The 21,858-nt window shown below is 41.6% G+C and overlaps 1 protein-coding gene across 1 annotated transcript in view; it reads right to left on the reverse strand.

Annotated features, from left to right (window-relative positions):
- Positions 1-20,915, reverse strand: part of VSTM4 (V-set and transmembrane domain containing 4) — a gene marked incomplete at both ends in the record, with an annotated part of 29,839 nt that extends 8,924 nt beyond the window's left edge. The window contains 6 exons of the mRNA XM_079535560.1: positions 95-201; positions 4,762-4,795; positions 8,083-8,190; positions 9,644-9,712; positions 15,478-15,876; positions 20,861-20,915. Coding sequence (XP_079391686.1) covers positions 95-201; positions 4,762-4,795; positions 8,083-8,190; positions 9,644-9,712; positions 15,478-15,876; positions 20,861-20,915 — 772 coding nt within the window. The remainder of the gene's footprint in view (positions 1-94; positions 202-4,761; positions 4,796-8,082; positions 8,191-9,643; positions 9,713-15,477; positions 15,877-20,860) is intronic.
- Between the last annotated feature and the right edge of the window lie 943 nt (positions 20,916-21,858).

The following is a 21,858-nucleotide window of genomic DNA, read 5'->3' on the forward strand; positions in this document are numbered from 1 at the left end:
TACCTACTGCTGGCAGAGCCCTGTCACCACAAGCACAACTCTCCCTCCTTGGTATGCCCAGTTTTGAACTCTCTCTGCATCTCCATGCTCATACCTTTTTCTGGGATGGCTGGTGGCAGCTCTGCTTTCTCTTTCCTTTTCTTCACCTTCTTGGGCTGCAGAGGGGACAAGCTCGTCACACTGGTCACAGTCTCCCCTGAGCTGCAATGCAGAGGGACAAGTGAAGGCAGTTCAGGGACAAATAGTGCCAGTGCATTCATGCAAGAAGACATAACTGCCTTTCACTTTTGCAAGTCTCAACCAAACAACTTGGATTCTGACCTGGGGATATACTGAAAAGCCTCTGAGAGGACATTGCAATTTCTTGCGTTTCTTCAGCCGTGAAGTTGAAAAAAGGCCACTAAGATCATCTAGTCCAAGTATCAAATGTATGTCCCAAAGTCTGAGACAATAGAACCCTGCTTTGAATATTGAGGGGCTTGGATACGCAGTCAGGTTGCAATTATTTGATTCTGTCACTACATGCTAGCTTGCAACTAATGTGAAACAGAATCATAGAACTGTTAGAGTTAGAAAGGACCCCACCTGGTCCAACTCCTGTGCAATGAACAGGGACACCTACAGTGAGATCAGGTGTTCAGAGTCCCATCCAGCCTGACCTTGGATGTCTCCAAGGATGGGGCTTGGTCTACCATCTCTCTGGGCAACCTGTGCTAATACCTCACCACTGTTATTGTAAAAGCTTTCTTCCTTATATCCAAGAAGTTCTCTACAATAATGGTAGTGATGCAGGATGGCTGTGGGGATGGTCCTGGCCTGTGCTGGTGTATTACACCACGCAGTGGGACCCTGTCAGGTTCTCCACAGCAATAATACAGACAGTACTGAATTCTCTGAATTTTAAGTCATTTGTCCCAAGATGCTGTTCCTCTCCAGGTTCTTTTGCATAATGAAACATTCTCTTTTTATTAATAGAATTAAATATTCAAACAGGGCCAAAGTCTTAATGAAAGTTGGGATGTCTCATCTATTGCCCACACAAGAATAACAAAATAACAGGCATTACAATTCTGCACAGCTGTAAATCCAAATGAATATCACTATCATTGGTGAAATCACTCTGGATTTATGCTTGTGTCAATTAAAAAGCCTCTGGTTTGCTGATTTTGATGAATTCTGTTCCTCATATTCACTCTAAAGCATAAGTTTTCTTCCAAATTTCTTAAAAAAATATTTAAGAGGTAAAATATTTTCATAACTTATAAACAAATCACATCAATTATGTAAACTGAGGGTTGCATTAAAGTAATTTTAAAGTCTGCCTGCATAACTGTGAACCTATCCCACAACAACCATTTGTTTCTCTATTAAAATCAAGATGTTAAATTGTTTTAAACCAGCAGCAAATGAAGCTGTCCTGCCCAGCTCCATTGCTCAAACACAGCAAACTGCAAAGGACAGAGAGCATCAAAATGGGGAGGGAAGTCACTTTTTGTTTGGTGTTTTTGTTCATTAAGGCAGACGTACAGCTTAAAGATACTACTGTTCTAATATTGCTGCTTTTAGCACAATATATAAAAAGGCTCAGTGTCACTTCATTGCATTCGTTATTCCTGTTTGGCTGCTGAAAATGTGAAGCTACAGAATAATGTATTTATGGCCTACACTTTTCTTGTAAGTGCCAGGTCTGTACAGGGTTAACTTATTCTGAAAGAGACAATAATTGTGCTTGCTGTCTCCTAACTGAGCTCCTCCAGCCAAACAAGGAGGCTCAGAAAAGACTCCTTGGCTCTGAAACACTGTGTCTTTGTGAACTTGTCTTGTTCTGCCTTAAGGAAGAAAGTTACTTTTTATCTCCAGCTCCTTCTCTGGCCTCCCAGCTTCTATTTCAACAGTCACCTGCGTTTCTTGAAGGATCTAATGAGCTTTTAGAGTGAGAAAGAGACAGGAGTTTGGGGAGAAGAAAGCCTGTGGAAGGTTGCTGAGAGCTGTGTCACCAGGACTGTGATTTCCTTGGAGGTTGTGGCTGGTAATTGTGGAGTACACTATGTCAAGAGCTGGAAAACTGCTCCCGTTTGGTGCCTTGCTACCCTTAAGATGTGGGACTATTCCTCTGGCTGTCTTGGTCAGCTATTCCCTCTTGTCAATGATCTGACAAGGGTTATCATAGAGGTTGGAAAGGACCACTAAGGCCATCTCATCCAACCATGAACTCGTCACCTCCATGCCCACTAAACATGTCCCTCAGTGCCTCTTCTTGAGCACCTCCAGGGACGGTGACTCCACCACCTCCCTGGGCAGCACAGGTGGATTCACACAGACGGCTGTGTGGGAAGGTGCCTGGGAGTTGGATACTTGGTTCTGGTTCAGTGTGGCAGAACTTACTCCTACACTGTCAGATTGGTGGTGTGGGACCAAGGCACTGGGATGAATGGCTTGGTGAAATGAATGCTTTTTGTACCTTGAATTGTCTCTGGAAGAGCAGTGGCAGAAGGACTGGAGGAGAGCTCAGGCCAAAACAAATAAATAAAGAGCAGGAAAAAAAATCCCATTTTCAAAGTTACACCTCCTGAGGGTTTCTTTATCTGAACACTGGCAAAATGATCCAATAACAAGGCAGATAATAAGAAGGAGGATATTTAAAGAAAGAGGATATTTAAAGAAAACCTCAGAAAATAGAATTAAGTGGTTTGGAAAACCCAAAATAACCATGCTTTTTATTTAGTTTTTTATTTTTAAAATGTGGGAAATAAATGGGTTTGGGTTAACTCATTTTTTTCCCTTAATTTGTTATTGGTCAAACAGTAAGCCAAAGCCCAAACATTTGCTTTGTTCCACTCAGGAAATCTGGATTTAATTGTCTTTTCTGCTGAGGCTATTTTGTGAGTCCTGGGGCTCACATCACTTAGCTTCAGTTTACAATTAAGTGAAGCTATCATTATGATATCAAAACACGAAATATTTTAAGATGCTTAGGTATTACTGCAGCGGGAGTGCTGACAGTTCTTAGACACCAGACTAGTCGTGTAATCTTGAAACTGGATTCTCACTGCTTTCACAACTTGAAATATTGCTAGGGGAGTTGGAGCTAAGCCTCTCTAGTCTAGGCTGAACCCTTGTGACTGGCAGGAATCTCATGCAAATATGTTCATCAGTTTGACCTGGGTTCCAAATCTGAATGTTTTAAATTAAGAATTCAAATGTTTGGAATTAAGTTCCAAGACATGCTAGCAAATACTTCTAGAGAATAGCAGGTGAAGTTCTACCTGCAATGCAGATAGATGAGGCTATGTTACACCTCTCATATCCTCTATCACTTCAAATTGTCTGTGAACTTCTAAACTGTCACTGCCTGGCCTTAGCACTGAAGGTGCACTGGTGGCACCTAGCTAGAATTAAGCAGTGCCCAATGCCAGCTCGCACAACTGCATCTCTTTCCTTTCAGTTGGTTTACCTACAGCAGTGACACATCTGGATGAGCCATAATACGAGATCTGCTTGGAATTCAGGTTTTGTGATGCCTTGAAGTGCACCCTTGGCTAGGAACAAATGGAAACAAATGTTTTGCATTAGATATGGATCATAGTGTGTCTAATACCATTTACAAATTTAGGTACAAGAACAGTCCTAATGTGTTTAAAGAAATTGATGGTTCATGTTTGGAGTAGAGAGTGAAAAATAAAAGGTCATAAGAGTGAAACAGAACAAAAATCATGATACTGATAACACATTCATAGGCACTTAATTTCAAAGCCCTGAAGTCAGCACACTTCTAGGGAGAAATGAAAACTGCTGAGCTGTCTGTACATTTTTGGTGTGGTGCAATGGCTGGTTAGGGTCACAGAACAAAGATCTTCAATGAATAACATGAAAGCTTCAGTTTGTACTGACCTCTCCTGAACTCTCTGTAGCCTTTTTTTGACTTTGCTTACATCTGAGTGTTGGTTAGATTGAATAAAGCCATTATCTCATGAGACAGCACTAAAAATTACCCTAGTTGAGGATCTAGGACATGCTATACTTGGCACAGAATCAGTTTGCTAAAAAGATACTATGAGAAATAGCGTCTGTGATACCAAGCGATTCTGGATTTAAACTATAATGCTAGGAACACATGTTTTTTGTCACTAAAAACTGGGAAACAGCTGTTCTTTCCCATTATTATGAGGCATCACTCTTTAATCTTTTTTGTTTGTAAAAAATATTTGTCATCTTTCTTTTACTGCTGGTCCAGCACAGTTTATATCTTAAGAAGCTCATACGTTGGAAATCAGTTTTATAGCACCGTGCAATTGAAAACTTGGCAGTCAGTACTATTTAAAGTGATTAATGACTGCAACAGAAATAGAGTTTTCCCATCCCTTGGAGTCTTCAGCTGGGAACAGAGTGTGGGCCTAGAAAATCTGATTTGAGCCCCAGTCCAAGTTATGTATGCAGGATTTATTTGGTCACATTGTGGTATGCTTTGTGCAGGAGGAAGGCTTAAGCCATTGACATCTGGCGAGGTGCTGGGAAACCCTGGAAGGCCATACAGGATCAAAGCAGGCTTCTGCAAAAGGCAATTCAAACTGTAAAGGAAAAGCTTTCCACTAAAGCAGACACGTTAGAAAGCTTTACTCATGGAAGAAAAGAATCATTGAACGGCTTAGGTTGGAAGAGGCCTTAAAGCTCCCATCACCTGCTTTGGGTAGGGTTGACACACAGCAAAACCAAGAAGGAACTGGTGCCTTGGTTATTGTAAAGAGAACAGTAATCTCTTACCTGTTCTGGGGGCATTTCACCAGGTAATGCTTCACTGTTAAAGAAAAGAAAGAGAGAAAATGTGGCTTCCCACCAACACAGTTTGTAAGTTACAAATGGACACTGCAGGTAGACCAGTGCTCCTGGGACTGCAGAGGTGTCAAGCGGTCACAGTGGGAGAGCAGCCAATCAGCACGGTATATAGCGGATTATAGTGCTGTCTGTCTCAAAGCTGTGTTTGGGAGAGGTAAATGTATCAAATAACAGAAACAATCTGCTGTGGAACTACTGGGCAGCTCACATTCCAGTGGTCAGCCCAGCCAAGGGACGGCTTGCTTAGGAAAAGCACAGCAGGCCAGTAATTTTACTTTGAAGACTTCCCTTATGGTGCCTCTATTTATTTCCAGAAGCCCGAAATAAACCATTCTGCCACAGGAGCCACTGCCATTCATAATGCAGGCTAAGCTGCAGCCTCAGGCATACAGGGGTTGCCTCCTAGGATTGAACTGGAGGTCTAGACCAGCCAGACCCACCTCTGACAGCTCATGTGTGTGAACTGCCTAAATCCATCTGCTTCATACTGCTTTGAATCAGTAGTCTGGAGCAAGGGCAGCTTCCCTCCTGCAGCCTTTCAGGAGCCAGGGTTATTGAGATGCTCTTCTGTGGCTTTGTGGTTTCTGTGCTCTGCCCAAGCTGGGTCATGTGCTAAGCACAGAGAAAGGCAGGCAGGAGGAGAGCCTCTGGTTCTGCTGGTTAACCTGGGCCAACTTATTTCTCAGAAAGAAAAAAAGGGTGCACCCTGTGTAATGCAACATAGACACACACAAACACTGTCTCTTAATTTTTTCAATTCTTACCAAATTATTCTCTTCTGTGCACAGAATTTTTCACACTTTCTTACCTCAATTGTCCTATCCTAAAGAAGCTGCACAGTCCCTTCTGGGCTGTATTTCAGACCTAAAGGAAAGAGGAACTGAGAGCACTGAGAACTGGGGCTAACACACCAGAGCCAAGTTTCTGTGTCTAGGCTAGCTAAGGCAGGATTTCCATCTATCTCTGCTATCTTCTTCAGGTGTACAGTTAGGACAGTAGGTCTGATCCATCAAGAGATACCACTTACACTGTTGGAATGCATTTGACAATTGCTAGGTATGCATGACTTTATTCTGCCCTAGAGCAAAAGCTCTCATCTTTTGATCCAAAGACTGTGAAGAGCAGACTTCTACCAAAGCCCAAGGGCTGTCTGCCTGGGGTGGGTGATTATTTTTGTGATGTTGGGATTGAGAAACCGTGAGGAACTTGGAGAGAAGGTGGGGGGAGAGTGGAGGAGAACTATAGGTGTGTTCGTGCTTTGTTTCAGGTGTGTTCCCCTGAGAGAGTGACTGGAGACAATCAGAGAGAAACCCTAATGGAAATACACCCAGCAGGTGGGGCAAGGAGGTAGTTTGGTTGCCCTAGGCCCCTGACATAGTTTTGAGGAAAACAGAGCCAGGCTTCTCTTGAAAGAGGAGGAAGGTGATGGAAGCCGTTGCTTCACCATGTTGGAGGAAGATGGAGGTACAGAGTGACAAGAATGGAAAGAAGGTAAGGTAACACTTTTTGAGGAGAGATGCCTTATTCTAACTGTCTGAATGAGACAGCACTGCTGTTTTCATTCTCTGCTGCTTAATGCTCTGGAAAATATCTGACCAGGTAGCCCTGGGTGAAAGGCTATATTATATGTATGTATCTATATATGTTGAATACTGAGTGTGTATATATATACATATATTTGCTATATATGTAGGTGTTGAATACTGAGTCCATATCTGCTAAATTTTATTGTTACATTTCCATTGGAACCACATTTAATGTTGCCAGTGTTTTCTGGACAGTGCTCAAAATCTAAATAAATTTTGGTTGTGTGCTATTTTTCAGATATTAGGGTAGGGACAAAATAATTTAGCAGCTCAGAAGAAATTGCTTTTTCCCTCTTGTACATACTTTTTGTACTCTATGTTACTTTTATATTTAGCTTCTGTTTGCTCATTGTGAAGAGAGATGTTCTCCATGCTGCTCATTCACTTATGCCAGAGTGAATAAACATAAGCAGAAACAAAATCTAGCCCAATGTTGGCTAGAGGAAAAAAAAAAAAAAAAAAAAAATGATAAATCGGTGCTTGTGGCTGCAAGGTGACTCACCATGACCAACACACTTAACTGTGGGTACTCCCTTGGCACAAAACCTTTGTCATCACTTAACAGGGTAGGAAGAATAACACTGATCTTATTTCTTCCTCTTTGGCAAGCACTATTGCTGGGTTCAAACAGAACTTGAGTTACAGTACTGAGTGTACTACCGGGAAATCGGACCTGCAGCCTGAAACATAGCTGTGGTCAGGCAAGGGCTTCTGTAGAAATCAGTGCTCTGGTTTACGTGTCTTCTCCCTCGTGTATCTGACTCGCATATTTCTCTGTGGTTCATGTGATGTGCTGAAGAAGCAACGAGTCATGATTCTCTTCTGTCGTTAACAGGGCGAATCACTAACCAAACTCTTTTTGTCAGAGCTTCTGTTTGGAAATGGCCCTTTGTTCTTTCAATTCTGCCAATGTGAGGTCTCTAAAACACACCATTCTGAAACAGAAATGAAAGCAGAGCTGCCACTGGTTACTCCGCCGATCTGAAGTAGCAATTCTGATTCTAACAGGGCTGCTTTCAGGCAGGCTTAGCCTCTTTAAAAAACTGTCTCTGGGGAAAAAAATGAAATAGTAGTCCTTTGTCTTGGAAGACTATAGTAAAAATGCACATCTGAATAACAAAATGATACTTCAGGTTCAAAGCACACTACAAATGAGTGCTAATAACAACCCTCATTTTCCCAAGTATGTTGACAGCCAGACAGGTAGGGATGAGGAAATGGAATAAAAGAAAACCTCTAAACATGTCTGCAGAAACACCTTTCCTTCATAATTTTAGCTAGATCTTGTCAAAATGCAATTGAATAGTGCAGCAGCACTTAGTCTCCTTTGAAGGAAGTCCTAACAACCTCCAGCTCATGTTTGTGAAAAGTGGAAAGGTTTTGCAAAGTCCAATTCAAATTTAAAGTGAAATAGCTATTCAAAGGGAGCAAAATGCCTTTGTTCTAATTAACCTGTGGAGGAATCCAATTTTTTTCTGGCAGTAATAAAGTGGTCTTTCCTACCTATGTACATGTATGTATGTATGTATACATATATATACAGCTTTCATTTAAATTCAAAGTAAGGAAATATTTTCCTTTCCCACATTTTCTCCACACACCTGCTCCCCTCTCCCTCTTTGGTATGGGTTTTGCAGCCAGCAAGGAAGCATATTTTACTCACCTGTGCATCTCCTCTTGTTCAGAAGTGACTGACAGAGAATGACGAGTGTAAAAAGGAGAACACTGATGATTCCTATTGAGCACACAAACACTGCGTACACATACAGATCTGAAAGGCAAGCACAGGGGAGGCTCAGTGCTGCAGCTGTATGTTTCATGCTTACAAGACAAAAAATGTTTCAGTCAACAAGACTGAAATAGAGCATGGCCTGAAAGAATTAGTGTAACTGTTCAGAAGTAATTAACTCTCCTGAAATTTTCATACAATATCCTACTCAGCTTAAAATTTGGATGAAGTCTCCATGAACAGTAATAAGTGCATTGATGAGGGCTCGCTTTTGGGAAGAAGAGAGCTGGTTTGGTTTCTTTGTTTAATTTTCTTGTTGTAGTGGTGGTGGTTTGGTTTTGTTTTGGTTTTGGTGGGGCTAACAAAAAACAGAGCAACTTCAGCTGGATTATTTCCCAGTTTAAACAGCTGTACTGATTTAAAAATAAAAAAAAAAAAAGAAAATACTGTTTAAAAGTGGCACTAGGGAGAGATGTGGGAGTGCTGAGTGAGGAAGAAGGAAGGAAGGAAGTCTCCAATTATTTTTTCGGTTGCAGTACTGGTTTGAAATTGTTGTCTATATGTTTTCTTTATTTTTCAATCTACAGCGTCAGACTCCCTTTATGGCTTTCAGTCATTTTCCATAGCACATTCTCACCTGAAGGGCCAGGAGTTCTACCATGGCACATCAAGACAGAGTATTTTGTTCAGAAGCAGAAGGCTTTGATGACTTATTCTGCTTTTACTAGAATTCTAAATAACGCACTTCAAGGATGCTTTACCTATTAATGTCTTCAAACTTTGCCCTTAGCAAAGTATACTGGCTTCTTTCCTGCTATACAGACAGGAAACCAAGCTTCAGAGGTCAAGTGTTATTGCAGAAAATAGCACTGCTGGAACAAGACCCCCTGACCTACAGCTCTGTGCTTTGTTTTCAGTGTATCCCCCATACACAGAACAATAGTGTCTGTAAGTTGTGGTTTAAACAGCAAGGCTCCCCATGGAATGGTGCGAGCAGAGACTGGTGTGCAGCAGAGCAGCATGGCTGTGAATACCGGGCTGCTGCATTGGTGTTGGCAGTGAGAGGAGGAGGAGGGAATCCCAGCTGAGTGTACATTCTGGATTTCCAAATATCTTGGAGCAGATGTTTCATAATCTATGGAGAAAATACTGCTTGCCTTGAAACTCCAGGGAGCGTTAAGCATTTCTAAGGCCAGTGGGAACACACAGTGCTGAGTACCTCTTCAGACATGTCCAGCACCACTCTGAGTAAGGGTCTGCATTTGTATTTCACAATGAGCCAGGCATAGAATATTCCAGTGTTGACTGTAATAAAAGTATAAGGAACTGGAACCTTCCATTCTCATTTTTCTAGCAGCTGGTACTCTCTGGGATGCCTTCTGAGGCACAGCCTGAGTTTGTACAGTGTGCAAAATCGGAGCATTTCAGCTGTACTGCAGTGTTGGGCCATGCTAACATCTTGTATGCAACCAGCAGCAGTTAGATGCATCTTTACCTTCAAAAAACTTCCAAGCTTCATGTTTTTTCTTGTAAGTGGGATCATCAGAAGTTTTTGATGAAATCACTGGAAAAAAAAAAAACAACAGAGGACATAACAAGAACTAAAAATACAGAGCATAAGGTGTTGGGATTGCTTGGAGTAAAGTCTGTTTTGCCTCACACGTCAGTGCACCAGATAGTAATTTAACTCACAGGATAATTAACTTTCAGTGAAACACTTCAATTATAAAATAGTGTTATTGAAATATCTCCTATCAAATCTCATCTGGTTTGGTAGCCCCAGCGAGGGCTACATGGCTTGTGAGATGGGATTCCTTCTGTCATCTTATGCTGCAAAGATGCAGCACGTGGCTCTTCAATCAGAAGTTAAATGTAGTGAAGGGGAAAGAAACACAGCTTTAAAGAGCCTAGATTTTAGAACAGTGGTGGCTACAGACTTGTAAGATCTGTAATGGCTTTGTGAGGGTGGTCTGAGTATGCCAGGGAAGGAGCTGCCATTAAAATCGTATGTGGCTATTTTTATTCCCACTCTCTGTTCTCAGTTACCCAGAACTACTACCTCTAGGGCTATAATTTGTGTGTCCATCCCAAAACAGGCTACTTCTCAGAAAGGAATTGAACAATTTTTGTTCAAAAGAGTAGGAATTTGTTTTATTTAAGAAAGCTTCCTAATGTTGTAGTCCATCTCTAAAGGGAAAAACAAAAACAAACTGGAAGAGTGACAGCTTTACTGAAGGACACAGCTCTGAATATTTCCTGAGTACTGACTTCTAGCAAGACACATTAGGCACAGGTTTTTTTTAAAAACAGGAAAGTCACTCTGACAATGCTTGGCATTGAAGTGATCTCTGCAAACACACTAGTGACTTTCCAGCCTCAGGAATGTCTTTCCTGACCCTTGATTTTTGCCCAGCTTCCTTATTTCTCATGGATGTCCTTTGATAGATCGTCTCTTCCCTGCAATTCCTACAACAGCACCCAAATAATCCATCAAAGTGAGATGCTGCTTGTGAGTTCTTTCTTTTCCTGCTTCACTCAAAAGTTGGCTTCTGTATCCTACCTTTTAGAGATACACAGATAGGACACTTGCATATCTGAGCTGGGAAGCAGAACACTTCTTAATACTCAGTGTTCTTGGCTTAGCAGCAGAAACAGACTAGGTTAAACACTATAACTATATAAAGGGCTCTGTCACTGCCATATCAAAGACCTTTGCCTGCTGAGAGCAAAATAGTTTATGTTCTTCTCTGTAGAAATTCCTGTGCCTATGTTGTGGAGTTTTCCTGACATGTGAGAAGAAAGTTTGCATGCACGCAAGTCATACTAACTCAATTTTATAGCCTAGAGAAAGGGCTGACTGAATGGCTACGTTCTAATGCAGGTAACAGGGAAAACGGCAGCAGGTTCTGCACAGACTTGTTCTCTCTGAAAGAGAAGCAGAACTGCAGAGCTCTGGGCAAAAGGATGAGTGTCAGTGTCATAACAACTGTACAACCCAGTTCTAGAATCCAAATGCTCTGACTGCTGGATCACCGTCCAAACCCCTCTCTGCTCTCTTCAGCCTGACTGTTTACGCATGCTGATTTTTTTAATGACATCAGATTAGATGATCTCATTTATGTTAATTCATGAATTCTTCTGTTATCCATCCTTCTAATACAACAGGAGTATGGTGATGTCCTTCAGGTTGCATCCAGGAGCAGTTCACAGGGCAAATCACTACAGAAAAGTATCCTACTGGAAAGGAAGTTAGTTAAGGTGTGTCCTGCAGGATTGTGATGTGTGGGGCCAACTCAGTGAAAATGGAACTACTTTCAGGTCTGATGAAATCTACTGTTTAGTTATGATTGTAAGCTCATCTAGAATATTTATTTTACATGTCTACTCAGCATCACAACAGTAGATTTTTGGCAAGCGTTTTAGAATACATGCACTGGAAAATGGTCTTCTGTTCATTTTGGGGAAAAAAAAAAAGTCTTGCATTCTTTTATTTTGCAACATTTTTACTTGGAGAAAGCATCACAAGCTACTAATATTCAAAAGAATTCAGGATCTGTCCTATAGGAAACTCACACACAAACTTTCCAACAAGACAGATTGTTGTGATCAACTCTTCTTGTTTGTGTTGTGCATGCCAACAGGATTTTAGTTGAACTGTCTAATTTTCTACTTGTCCTTCTACAGTCTCATCTCTTGGATCATAAACCACTTGGAACACATACTGCTCTTCCTAAGCCATGTGCAGCACTTGGTACAATGTACTTGAGGGATTACCCGACTGTAAATGACAGAGGGTGCTGCATATTGTTCTGGAGGCAATTGTTCTGAGATTTCTCATAGGAAGGTGTTTAGAATGGCTTTTTTTTCCTCAAATAAACTCTTTTTTTTTTTTTTTTTTTTTTTTTTTTTTCCCTGGCGTTTTCTGTACTACAATGAAGATTACTAACTTGTTTTCAGGCTAACATTGACCAGATAAGACCAGGAAAAGAACAGATTCCCTGAATGAGAAGATGGGCAAAGGGCAAAAGGTCCACCCACCATAGTTTGGATTTAATATGTTGCATGGCTGGAGTAGGAGACACTTCTTGGTAACTCAAGGATGTGGATTTCTGTGGGGTTTACTACCAGGGCTTAATGGTTCATTTACGTAAATTGTTTGCTATCTTATTGTCAATACACCTAAAGGGGCAAACTCAAATGAGGCATCTTGTCTGAAAAATGTATTCAGGTCCTGAAGAAGAAGGTAGATATGTAACTTATATTTTCACTGCCACCACTAAACAATAAGGAGCTATATAGCCTGTAACTCAGCTTTTTTCTTCACAACTCCAATGCTTTTGTCCACAAAGAATTATGTTGCAAGAAAATACATTTGCAACCTCTTTATGTACTTACACAAATCCACACTAGCAAACAACAAAATGTGCATATGAATAAACAGCATTAGATACAACAGTCCCAGGCTTAATCCGTCAAGTTATTTTACTTGGGATGGTGCTACGCTTTGTGACTGATAAGGGCTCTGTGATGAACTGCCCTGGGCTTTTTCTGCTTTGAAGATGCAGAAAGACTCTTCCTTCTGTGTTCCTCCTGCAGTTTTCTGTCTTATGCAGTGACCTCTTCTTCCTCTATGAACCAAGTGAGCAATATAAATGTTATTTCTGCGTCCACTTGATGTGCAAGCTTGTATGAAATTTACAGGTGCTTTAGCAAAAAGATGTCATATTGAATTAGTGCATAATACAGCCACATTAAATGGAACAGAATGGTGGAAAAGACAGTAACTGTAATGTCTTTGAACACTGTTACCTTTGTTGATACAGCACAAGCAATGCAATAGAAGTATCCAAGTGCTTTAGGCAGTTTGTATTGCTCCTTTTGCTCTATCTTGGGTCTAGCTGTAATATAACTAAATCCCTCTGCAATAGAAAGGGTAACTGATTATAGTATAAAATACAAAATGCGTTTGGAAGAAAATTTCCCTGAAAACCTCAAGTGCTATCACTGGGGAAACTGGAGATTTTATCACCACTCTGGAAAGTTGCCTTCCCTCCTGTGTGTAGCAAATCCTGTATAATCAGTGTATTATCTGAATACTAGGACCCAAAGGTCCACCTTCCTACCAGTTCCTTCATGACAGTGGTTGAATCTCTCATTTTAGCCCAATATGGAGGGGTAAAGGAGGAAGAGAGAGGGAGAGGAGGATGAGGAGGAGTGCCAGTTCCTAGGCAAGAGTAGGAGCAGCAGGGAAGAATAACTGCTGGGTGATAAGCAAGCTAATGCCTGAAGTCTGTAGAGCTAAATCACACATACAATAAAGTTTAATTTCATATCCCTGCATAGTTGTGAGACTAACAACTGTGCCTTGGCTCCAGCCACCCACCAGTGCTCGTGAAATTTAATGATCTCCAGCGATGCAATATGGCTGAACTCAGGAGATGCTGGGCTCCAGCATTTTTACTCCTCTCTGCTTTAAAAACAAAAGTGTGAAAGCAACAACAGAAATCAAAGATGAAACTGATCATTCTTTCAACTGTGAAGTTAATGAATCCTCTATGAAGTTAATGTATCCTTGTCCCGTCTCCTAAAGACTCCTCTCTCAGCTATAACTTTAGTACTGGGCACTTTCTCCTGTGGTATGTCCAGGAGCCCAAGTCACTGACATGGAGGGTCCCTGGGCACCTGCGAGTCAAGAACAAGTTACTTGTTTTACACTTGGAACTTTCCTTCAATGAAGGAAAAGTTCTGCAGACCCAGTAACAAAATTAGTTCAGTTTTTTTGTTGTTGTTTAAAATTGATCCAAGTCTTTGTCACTAAAACAGTTTCAGCTTTGGATTGTTAGTGTCTTTTATCACTGCTAAAATCAGCATAAAAAATCAACTAATTATGTTATGTTAATGCTGTGATTCCTTAAGACAGATTTAAACATTGCTGATCAAAGTGAAGACATTATTTATCTCTATTTTTTTTTTCAACACTGTTTCTCTTGTCCTTCCCATAGATTATAAATCCTATGAGACCTAAGTGCTCCCCATAGGAGATCACACACTCACAAAGATTATTTTTTACTGTTTCACTTGTCCTCCTGCTGTGTGTATAATCCAAAAAGGGATAGAGAAACATGAATGATGCCAATGAAGTTGGTACGGAGGAAATGTGCTTTGAATTTAGTCTACCAATGTAGACTCTACATAAATGTGCTTGAATCTATCTGGAAAAACCTATCCTTAGTGGGGCTCTCTCAAAGGAAAATTGTTTTCAGAAGAGAGTTAGGGCCATTTTCTCCAAAACACTAGTTAGATAAATGGGATTAGGTTTTCTCAGTTACAGAAATAACATGTGTGGTCTAAACAAAGCAGTAAACTTAGCGTCAGCATTAACAACAAAAACTTCACGGAACACTGTCTTCTCCTACAAGTTTTTGTCTGATTGCTCAATTAACCCCTTGAATACCCAGGCCTATAGACCAAGCAGTCCCACTTGATTTTTAGTGTTATCTTCAGAGCTGGCTCTGTGTGAAATCAGCTTTTCTGTCTGTAAAACCACAAGAGAGGGCTTGTTTGCCAGCTAGCCCTAACAATACAACTGCTGACTCTACAAAGGAGTCTGTTCTTCAACATCCAGTTTCACCCATCTCTGAAAGCTCAGATCAGGTGGTGTTAGCTTTGAGATAAACCACCCCAAATAAAAGGCCTGTTTTCAAGTTGAGATCTGTAGTTCAAAATCCTCACTTGTTGCTGGCCATAACTTTATCTGAAGTTCAATACAAGCAGACTGGTTACCTCTTTTCTAACTCTGTTTTCTGTCTATAAATGGTATAATGATGCTAGAAATGCTCCTTGCAAACTGCTTCTAGACTAGAACTAAACACAATGAACATACCAAGAGGGACAAAACATAGACCTAAAATACACAGCTTCTATCTCTGTCTTGACTCCCTGTGTATTCATTTGAAAATAAGTTAATTTCTCTCTATTTTATTTTGTATTTAAATAATAATGACAGTTGTTCATTCTCACTTGCAAAGTTATAGAGACCTGTACATGAGTGTAAAAGAGTTTGGATTGCTTCTGTTTTGGCAAAACGCGAGGGAAATAAACTGTTTTCAACTAATCTACTAATTTCAACTCTTTACTTTCTACTACAGGCTGCATAATGTTTAAATTATTATGTGCAAGTAAGGAAGCAGAGTATTTGATTTTTTCTTCTCATAGTCTCAAATAACACTAAAAAATCACTTCAAATGTCTTATGAATGAACTTGATAGAGAGGAAAGGAGGGATCATGGGACAAGGAAAACTGTAGCACTGTAATTGATGATTTCTCACCTCTTATTTCAGTAGCTGCTGTACCATTTGACCAGGCTGTCCACTTATTCCTGTGTTTTCCAATTTCCTGAACTTTACATATATAATGTCCTTGATCTGTTTGCTGGAGGCTTAGAATAAGAAATTTGTACATAGTTCCATGTTTTTCTTTAAGAAGACGAAGTCTTTGCTTATGGAAATGATGAGTATAATTCCCATAATACTGGACAGACCCAAATTTGGTCATTTTGATCATCAGATACTCCTGGGTGGGTGACACAGCAAAGACCCACCGCACAGCCAGCAAATTGTCCATCTTTCTCTTTTGAGAAATGTGGCAGTAAAGGGTAGCATTATCTCCCTCAGAGTACCGCACTGTTGGTCCTGGAGAAACCGTCACATTTAAAGCCTCACAAACATCTGTAAAGGAAAAAGAGACAGTGAGAATCCCATGGAGGCAAAGCAGCACCATAATCTCTCAGCACACAAGTCCACAGCAGGTAAACAGATAGCATCATCAGTTCAGTGTGCAGCAACTCAGTGAGCTTCTAGAATCTGATGTATTCTGAGAGATGGCAAGAGGACCTCCTTCAGTGAGTCTGCTCCAATATTCTTGTGTTCACTTATGAGACAGGGCTGAAGTAGACACTGTGGTGCTTTTACAGGCTCCCAATCACCCAAGGTTTTCGACAAGCCTTGTCTGAAGCTAGCTTGGAGCAAGAGCCCACAGTATCCTTTGGCAATCTGTTCCATAACCAGCTTTTCTGGCAACATGCATCCTGCTGAGAATTTCCAAGCTAATTTGTTTTAATAGCCAGTTTATGTTCCTGTGCCAACTTTGTCTTTTAAGTTTAAATGCCATTTACTTCTTGACTCCAAATATCTGGTCTCTCAGCCTTCACTTTATTGAACTAAAGAAGCAGAGTTCTGTTAGTCTCTTACAAAGAAATGTTTCCCTTCCCTATCCACTTCCCTACTGAGTTAGTAACTTTCTGTGCTCTGGTTCCAGTTTCAATTTTGGTTTTATTGTGACGTTCTTGTTGCTGTTGTTGCTCTCTAACGTTCTGTGAAATAGCCAGTGTACACCCCAGGTGATTACAAATACCTTGCATGTGTATCCCAGAACAATGTTGACCTTTTTCATTATATTTTGAGATTGATGGTTCATATTTAGGCAGAATAGAATGTTTTCCTTCCTTTGTCATTTGTGGTTCAGTTCCTAGTTTATCTAAGAAATTCCCCAAGTGCATGACTATCTTACTAAATTCTGCTCCACTTTTGTTTCTTGTTCCTCAGTCTTTCCTTCTTGGTACTCCAATCATACAGTGACTTCATAAAGTCACAAGCAATGTGTACTTGTTTCTTTCTTTTCGACATTAGTTGTGCAAACTTCACACAATACTGTTTCCTAGTCACTGAAAGACTAGTAACCTCCCATTATGTCAGTAAGTTCTCATATACGAGTTACTCCTCTCTTTAGAGTTCCTTATGTCCTCTGTTTTAACTAATACTCTTCTTGTCATAACCTAATGATCATCTGGATTAAATTTTTCAGATCTCCTTCTGACTGCAAATTTGATTTAATGACATTACTTGCATGACAAAATGTGACATGTGGTTATATTGAGACAGACAGTTGTTCCATTTTCCCATTAATTTCTGACTCATGTTCTTCTGTTTGTCATCACGAGCCTAGCTCAGACCAGTTATTTATTTCTCTCCTTTCTTTCTACCAATAGTCCACATAGGTGAAGGTTAAAAGACATCCATAGCTGTTCATTAGCAGATTTTTATTTCCTGACCCTACTTATTCATGCTTAACCTCTTTTCTGAGGCAAGGATTAAACATTCATTCTATTTCCTTCTCAATGTATGTTAAGAATGTATGTCTATTAGTCATATCACAGACTGATCTATTTTTACCAGTTGCATATTGTGGCATTGTGTTCCCTAAATTATTTTTCTGATAGCATCCACTAGAGAGAAAAAACATATTTTAACAGGGAGTAATGTACACTCCATGCAGTACACTCTGAGAAGCATGAAACATCCTCTAAGATATGAACATTAAGCTTCCAGTTATGTACTGAAATGCTAATGAGAATTGCAACTCTGGGAGATGGATTTTTTTAATTTCTGGACATTTTGCTAGCACTCAGCTAGGAACATTTTAACAAAGGGGATGAGCATTTTGGCAGACTCCTGGTTGACATCAGCTCCTGAAACACAAACATGTATTTATCCTCAAAATAAGCAAGTACTTCCATCAACTTCTGAAAGAGCATTGGAGTCAAAGACTTTGTGGCCCCTGAGAAGCTCTGAGGTGCAGAGATTAAATGTATCAATTTACTTAAATCCTCTGAATTAAAAAAGTTATATTGTGACTGTTTGAGAACAGAACCTTCCGAAAGTTAATAGTATTATTCTTTGGGGTTGTTTGTTTTAATAGAAAGCATTACTGATGGGCATATTTTTTAAGATAGATGCTGCAGAATAGGCATCTTCGCCACATAGACTCTGTGAAAGAAAAAAAGCCGTATGATGAAAGTTGTATGTTATTTTTTTAAACTTCTTTAAGAAAAAGAAAGCTAAGCATGATTTAAATTACTGCTGTAACTATCTGTGCGTGAAGTTTGTGTATGCAATTAATGTGAGCTCCAAATCAAGAGATAATTTATACAAAGCACACAGGAAGAATGGGATGTTGAAATTTAAAATAAAGTCTGAATACCACCACAGATTTCCAGGCATAAACCTTGACTTATTGCATGTTGGAGTTACAGGACCTTGGTGCTTTGTAGGCAGAAGTGAAAATAAGGTGGCTGCCTCTGCCATCAAAATGACATTCCATTTTTGAAGATTGTGCTGCTCAGGAAACAAGTTCAGAAGTATAGAGTTTTTTGAAGTTGCTTATAATTGCACTGCAGAAGTTTAAGAAATCGATTATAAAAATGTGGTTTGGGTAAATGCAAAACACAAGATTTTTCTACTGAAATTATGGATGTGTCATGAAAAACTGTAAAGGAAAACAATTATGTCACTTTCCTGACATGTGAACTTCTTGTTTGAGAAAGCTGGCTAGGATTAATTGTAGAATACTATCCCTAAATAAAAAGCAAAAGAATCGTTGCTTAATTTGAAACTAGGCAGAACACACTGCCAAAAAGTACTCCAGAGAAAATACAGAGGAATTCAGATATAGTGATGATGGAAGCCTCTGTGAGAAGATAAAGAAGCATTGTATGTGGCAGCTCTGATCCCTTTCTAGCTCTTTACACCCACACAAACATTGGTATTTTATACATAGGGTTTCTACTTTTCCTCAGGAGATGTGCCCTTTTGTGAGGAAGTATCAAATTTTACTTCATCTTTCATGTAGCAAAGCTCATCTGCTGCAAAGGCCAGTTGCTTGAAGGCTTGTATGATCAGGGGAAACATATCTTTCTTCTGCAACTATCGATGTAGTAAAGGGAAGAGCTTTCAGAATTTCTGATGCTTTCTCTGTGACCTTTTCTCATTTTATACTGAGCAGAGTCAGGTGATGCTTGATACAAAACAGGAAAACTATCCATTGGACTCTATCCTCCCCCGTTGGAGGTGGAACAGTGGTGAATGGTTGGAGGAAAGAAGTCATTTACCTCTCATGTGGAAAGGAAAAGCCTTGTTCAGGGCTCCCACGCACTTGTGGAAGTTTGTTCTGTCTTTAACTGCTGCTGAATCAGCCCCAACATGAGGTTTGTCCTAGTACTGGGTTCTGTGCCAAGACAGGAGACTCCTCCACCACTTGAGAGCAGGCTTCTGTGCCAATGCAGCACTGACTTCCTAGACTTCAGATTCCTGCTTTAAGTGAAGAATCACTGTCTTTCTGCCTTCCCAACATAGCATGAGTTTAGTCCTACTTCTACTTGAGAAGGGAAACTACTTATAGAAAGGGAAGGAGAGTGGGTCAAACCTTGAGGATTCCTTCAAATATCTCTCTCCTATCAGTAACCAGCTCACTTAGTTGCCCCCATTCCAGTGTTTTAACTGTTTCTTTGGTACCTTCCATCTGCTTGTCTCACCACAGTCACAGAAGTATAGCACTATAACTTAAATCCCATTTTGAAAAGCCCTATTCTGAAAGTATTAGCTAGATTTGGACTTTGTTATCTGCCATATTTCTTAGCAAAATACATTCACAGCACTGTCAGGAGTAAGGAGCTACCAGTTTAGCAGCTAGAAATCTGTACGTGCCAGGGCTGTCCCCACAGTCTGTGCTGGAACAGCAGCAGACCAACAGTCACGGAGGCTGCATGCTCGCTGGAAAACCCCAGCTCCTTCATTTGAGATGCTCACGTGAGGGGTTGTTCCTGGACACTACTGCACCCTACCTGGATTTAGCATTATTAGCGTTACATAGGTTCCTCCTAATACTCCTTTTTCCATGGACACTAATAGGTAGAATCTACAACCCAGCCTTCAGGGCTATGAGGACTTTTTCCTCAGCCCCTGCTGATATGTAGGGGACTACAGAGGCCTGCCATCAGGTTAGCTGCCTTCTCATCTTGGATTTGCGTGACCAGAGTCAGGTGGGGTGGCTTCTATTTGCCCTACCATTTGTTCTGTGAAGTGATATTACTGTCAAAGCTTGCTTTATTTTGGTTTCTATTAAGTAGTAAGAAGAGCAGATGAGCCAGGAAGAAGCAAAGCTCTTTGTTTAAATGAAAATAATTAGGAGCTGGCTAGAAAGTTCACCAAAAGGAACCAGCTGTTTTCAGTTGAATGGCTGTATCTGCAAGTTTCTCAAGTCAGAGGCTCCTTCTCTCGCAGTGCTTCTGCAGTGACTGAACTTGAACTGAACTTTTGCCTCTGCCATCTCCTGTCCAAGGCAGAAATCCCAAATCCAGCTCTTATCACTATTGAACGAGAGAGACTTCCTCACCCTACTCATCCCCACTGTGCCCTGAAGTTCTGATCCAGAATCTTGTCCATTTTTACAGCTTCAGAACATAAACTTAGCCAAGACACATCAGATTTTGGAAGCATAAGGCTTGAGCAGAGGGTTGTTTTTAATAACAAGAGATCTGGGAGTTCTAGTCGTCTTTGCCTCAACTTTGTTTGCAGTTGTACGAACGCAGTCCCGCCTGACAAAGGAGGCGGTGGAGAAAGCTTTTCCAGCAGCTGCTGTACAGGCGTGGGGTTTCGCTCTCAACCCACGGCTGCGGGCGCTGCTGCCGCGGCGATGCGGGAGCAGCGGACGGGTGCGGCGGGTCCCGTCCTTTCCCTCTGTGCCGAGGCGCCCGCCGTGCCGTGCCGGGCTCCTGCCTGCTCCCCCAGACCGGGCGCTGCCCAGACCATTCCCGGACCCCGCGGCGCCGGGGTCCCGCAGCGGCCGGAGGGAGGGGCTGCTGGCGCTGCCGCTTACCTGGGGCCGGGGCCGAGGCCAGCAGGGCGGCCAGCGCCGTGGCCAGGAGACGCATGGCCCGCGGGGCGCCGTGTCCTGTCCCTTTCCTCTCCGCCGAGCTGGCTGCCTCCTCTCCTCCCCGGCCTTTCGCCTCCTCCCCGGCCGATCTTTCCTTCTCCCCTTGTCTTTCATCTCCTCCCCTTTCTCCTCCTTTTTTTCCGCTTTCTCCCTACCCTCCCTACTTGTTCGCTCTTCCCACCGTCCGGCCCCCTCCGGAACTCCCCTCCTCTTTTCCTCTTCTTCTTCCCTTTTCCTTCCTACATGCCGACCCCGCTGGGATGGCAAAGTATTAGTTGGGGCTGCGCTGTCTGCAAGCTTGGCAGTCCCTCCAAGCACGCACAACCTGCCCAAAGGACGTGGATCTGTGCAGACAGCAAGTGGGATGCTCCCCTTTCCATGCACAGAAAGCCTTTTTGTGAACAAGTGAGAGAACTTGTCATGGGACAGGGACAGCATCCTCCACTTTCCTGGAGGTGTCTGAAATTTTGCAGGCTCTGATTCCCATTCCTCATGCCCACTAATCTGCTGGAGCAGAACTGTTGTTTCCGGGAGATTCCAGTTAACAGCCAACCCCTAATTCAGGGGCTTTGCTGGTGGCAGCCTGGGGATGAGGAATAGCCTTCAACAGGTATGGTTGGGGATGGATGCTAGAGGCTGTTTGCACACCTGCGCTACGACATCACAACTGGTGCTCTGGTGATGCAGCAGCTTGAGATGCATCACTCCAAGAGTACCATGCTTATTTTGCCAAATGGTGCAACATTCTAGGCAATAAGGAACCATTCAACCTAATACCTTTGTGAAGATACTCCAAAGGCGCTGACCAAATGCGTTTCTGGGCTCCTATACACAGCTATCACCACCTATAGCTGCTTGGTAGCTCTGTTCCAGGCCATATAGCAATAACTCTGGTAGAAAGGGATGTTTTCTTGCCTCAGCCTGTGTGCAGTCTAATAATC

The sequence above is a fragment of the Tetrao urogallus genome (genome assembly GCF_951394365.1).
Source record: "Tetrao urogallus genome assembly, chromosome: 5".
In the NCBI taxonomy this organism is placed as follows: Eukaryota; Metazoa; Chordata; class Aves; order Galliformes; family Phasianidae; genus Tetrao; species Tetrao urogallus.